Source organism: Dromiciops gliroides, chromosome 3, assembly GCF_019393635.1.
Source record: "Dromiciops gliroides isolate mDroGli1 chromosome 3, mDroGli1.pri, whole genome shotgun sequence".
NCBI classification, from domain to species: Eukaryota; Metazoa; Chordata; class Mammalia; order Microbiotheria; family Microbiotheriidae; genus Dromiciops; species Dromiciops gliroides.
Window position 1 is genome coordinate 51937564 of NC_057863.1, and position 3347 is coordinate 51940910.

Below are 3347 nucleotides of genomic sequence, written 5' to 3' on the forward strand. Positions count from 1 at the left end.
CCTTGAAGATCACTTGGCCTTAGGCCCAATCCATTCAGAGCATTGATTACCACTGTAAGTTCTCTCACTAATACTGACTAGAGGTCTTATGTAGACCAGGAAAAGGGAGAGGCACATGGGAGTTTTGTGAGGCAAAGGGGAGTTGGAGAGACTGGGGAGGAGAAATATTTGTCTGGAGACAGAAATGTGGGACCCTCTTCGTCTTGGTATCATCCTTCAACCAGCAGCTTCCCCTGGGGGATCCCCAAGCAATACTATGGCAGGTGTTGTGGGGAGGTACCAGAGCCTAAACGAAGAACTGGTGTGGCCGGGCTAAGGATGGAGGAGAGGCCTTATGTATTTCGGATGCCCAAGGCCTGCTCCAGTTCCTGCCATCTCTTTTGCACCTTAGAGTAGAAGTATCTGCACACAGCCTCCTGAGCCCATGTCTGGAAGTAGAACTCAGCTCGGTGCTCCTCCTCAGGGTTACCTACTACATCAGTCATGGTCTTCAGATCCCAGTACTGTGACTGAAGCCAGTCATTGATGAAGCCCTGGGGGTCTCTTGCAAAACTCAGCATGGACTCTCTCTGCTTTTTCAGCTGGTTGATCGTCTCTATCATCTCATGGATCTTGTTATCTAGAGCACCAATTTCCTGCTGGCTTGCAGTAGAAAGCAGGAAAGAGTTCATCTGGGTCTTGAGGGTATCATCCACTTCCACACCAATGTCGTAATAGGAAGTCTTCTTCTGGTCATTGGGGTCAACACTGATGACGTGATTAATGATGATGGGTTCTGGTGGCATAAGCAAGGCATGGAACCTCTGGGGGATCTCTGAGAACTTCATCGGTTGTGACTCGAATATCTGCCGGAGGTATTTATCACAGATAAATCCTGGGGGTCCTGAAGCTTATGAGTCTTGATGTACTGCCACAGTGCATGGATAATCACTGGACATGTCTGGGTGTGGATACCCAGAAGCCAGGTCAGGCAGGGGTCCAATTTAAACTGAGGAGGCTGGTAATCTAGCATCAGCAAAATAGTGCAACGAACATTTACATATTCTGGCCGCATAACCTGTAAGCCATCTGTCTCCTGGGTGGTAGCAGTCCTGTGCCATTCCACCAGCTGGTTGTCTGGCCCGTATAAATCTTTGTCCAGCTCTATCACCAAAGACTTAAAGAAGGAGGAGAATTTACTATTCTGCTTGGTAGCATCGTATTTAGACAGAGCTGAATCCTCCAGGAGCCAGTCTTCCACGTGAAGCTCCCAGGAAGCCACAGTCCTTTCCCCATCTTCAGCATCTGATTTCGCTGGATTGAAAGTATTCGAAATGAAAATACGAAGTTTCCGTTTTTGCTTGATAGGTCGTTTCAAGGCCTCCTGGATATCTAGTTGTTTCCTCATGGTGGCCTGATCCAGTTTCCTTTCAAAATCCAAGAGGTCCACATAGGCCTGGGATTCTGGTACCAGTTCACAAATCCTTTGAGGTAGAATTTTGTCAGCCATCTTCTTTTTCTTTGCATTGTGATTTCAGTTCTGGACTGCCTGCTGCTGGACCTGTTGGGTTTGTCGAGGAGTTGGTCTCTTTCGGGACTGATCTATTCCTGACTGGGCAAGACCAGGTCGAACTGAAGGGTTCCCCCCATAGCCAGGAGGTCCCATAGAAGGTCCCTGAGGTGTCATACGGCTCCCTCGCAACATGCCTGGATGCGGATAGGCTGCTCCAGGCATCGGGGAACGGTAGAGCCCTTGGCCAGGTATCGGGCTCATTTGCACTGGGGGCCCCAGGGTCCCACCCGGGGCCCAGAGCGGCCGCTGGAGCACCCCTGACGCAGCTCCGGCACCACCGCTAGGAGCCACTGACTGGAAACAAACCCAGGCCGCCATCTTCCCCCGGAGCCACTGACCTCTTATGTTATTGAAATTGGCAAATTTATACTTTATTGTCTCCCTATCCTTTTTGTTATTGTTGTTTATGAATCTATCTGCTAGCTATAGCTCTTCCATTCTCCTTTGTGATTAAAAAAAATGTGACTTTTTTTTCTTTTCAGGATTTATTGCTAATTGGAATGCTTCATATTATATTATAAATGAAGAAATGAATGGGAAAAAAAACATATCTTAATCAGTTACTATTGTTCCATAAATGTGAGGATCACAGGTGTAAATAAAACATACAGTACCTATATTCTGGAGCTTATATTCTAAAAGGTAAAGATGCTAACTGCAGAGCAGTAATAAATAGGAAGGTGTGCTGCTTCTCAAAGTTTAAAAAAAGAATAAGAAAATAAGAAAAGACTAAAAGTAGTACAAAGTATCTTTCTTTTGTTACCTTTTGAAATACATAAGACTTTCAAATTGCCCTCATCTATCTTCCTTATCTAGCTTGGCTCTAAACAATGTTATTTCCTTTTGCCATTATAGGAGTATTGTTGCTATTAAAATAGTTTAAATGTTTCCATTGTCCAACAAAGAGTTCATATATTTGTTTGTCAGTCATGTGTAACTCTTTGTGACCTCATTTGAGGTTTTCTTAGCAATGACACTGGAGTGGTTTGTCATTTCCTCCTCAAGATTATTTGACAGATAAAGAACTGAAGCAAATGGAGGTAAGTGACTGGTCTATGGTCACCCAGCTAGTAAGTATATGAGGCTGGATTTAAACTCACAAAGACGAGTCTTTTTTTTTTCATATAAAACAGTACCATATTAGTAATTTTATACAAAAAGACTCAAGTTCAAAAAAAAAAAAAGGAAGCACAAAACAGCATGTTTCAGTCTGTGCTCAATCAACATCGGTTCTTTCAAAGGAGGTAAATAGTATGCTTCATCAATAGTCCTTTGGGATTGTCCTGGATCATTGTATTGCTCAGAGTAGTTAAGTTGATCACAGTTGCTCATAAAATAATAATGCTGTCACTGTGCAAAATGTTCTGCTTCTGCTCACTTCACTATACATCAGTTCATATGAGTCTTTCCAGGTTACTCTGAAATAATCCTGCTTGTCATTTCTTATAGCACAATAATATTCCATTACAATCACATATCACATCTTATTTAGTCATTCCCCAATTGTTGGGCATTCCTTTAATTTCTAATTCTTGGCCACCACAGAGAGTTGCTGTAAATATTTTTGTACATTTTTTTCTTTTTCTCTTTTTCACAGTTACTATTAACTGTTTCCTTCCATCCTATTCCCTTCCCCATTATATTTACTCTACTATCTATCTTCTTTCACCCCATCCCTTCTCAAAAGGGATTTGCTTTTGACTTCCCCTACCCCACTCTGTCATCCCTTCTTTCACTGAACTGGAAGTTTCAGGATTTGGCTATAATATTCCTGGAGGTTTTCCTTTTGGGATCT

General features: G+C 43.0%; 1 protein-coding gene across 1 annotated transcript; it reads right to left on the bottom strand.

Annotated features, from left to right (window-relative positions):
- Positions 1 to 332: 332 nt before the first annotated feature.
- On the bottom strand, positions 333 to 1870 carry LOC122750913 (SWI/SNF-related matrix-associated actin-dependent regulator of chromatin subfamily D member 1-like). Its single transcript, XM_043997792.1, is given in 2 exon segments — positions 333 to 871; positions 874 to 1870. Coding segments are annotated over 2 exon segments (1536 nt in total).
- Positions 1871 to 3347: the final 1477 nt, after the last annotated feature.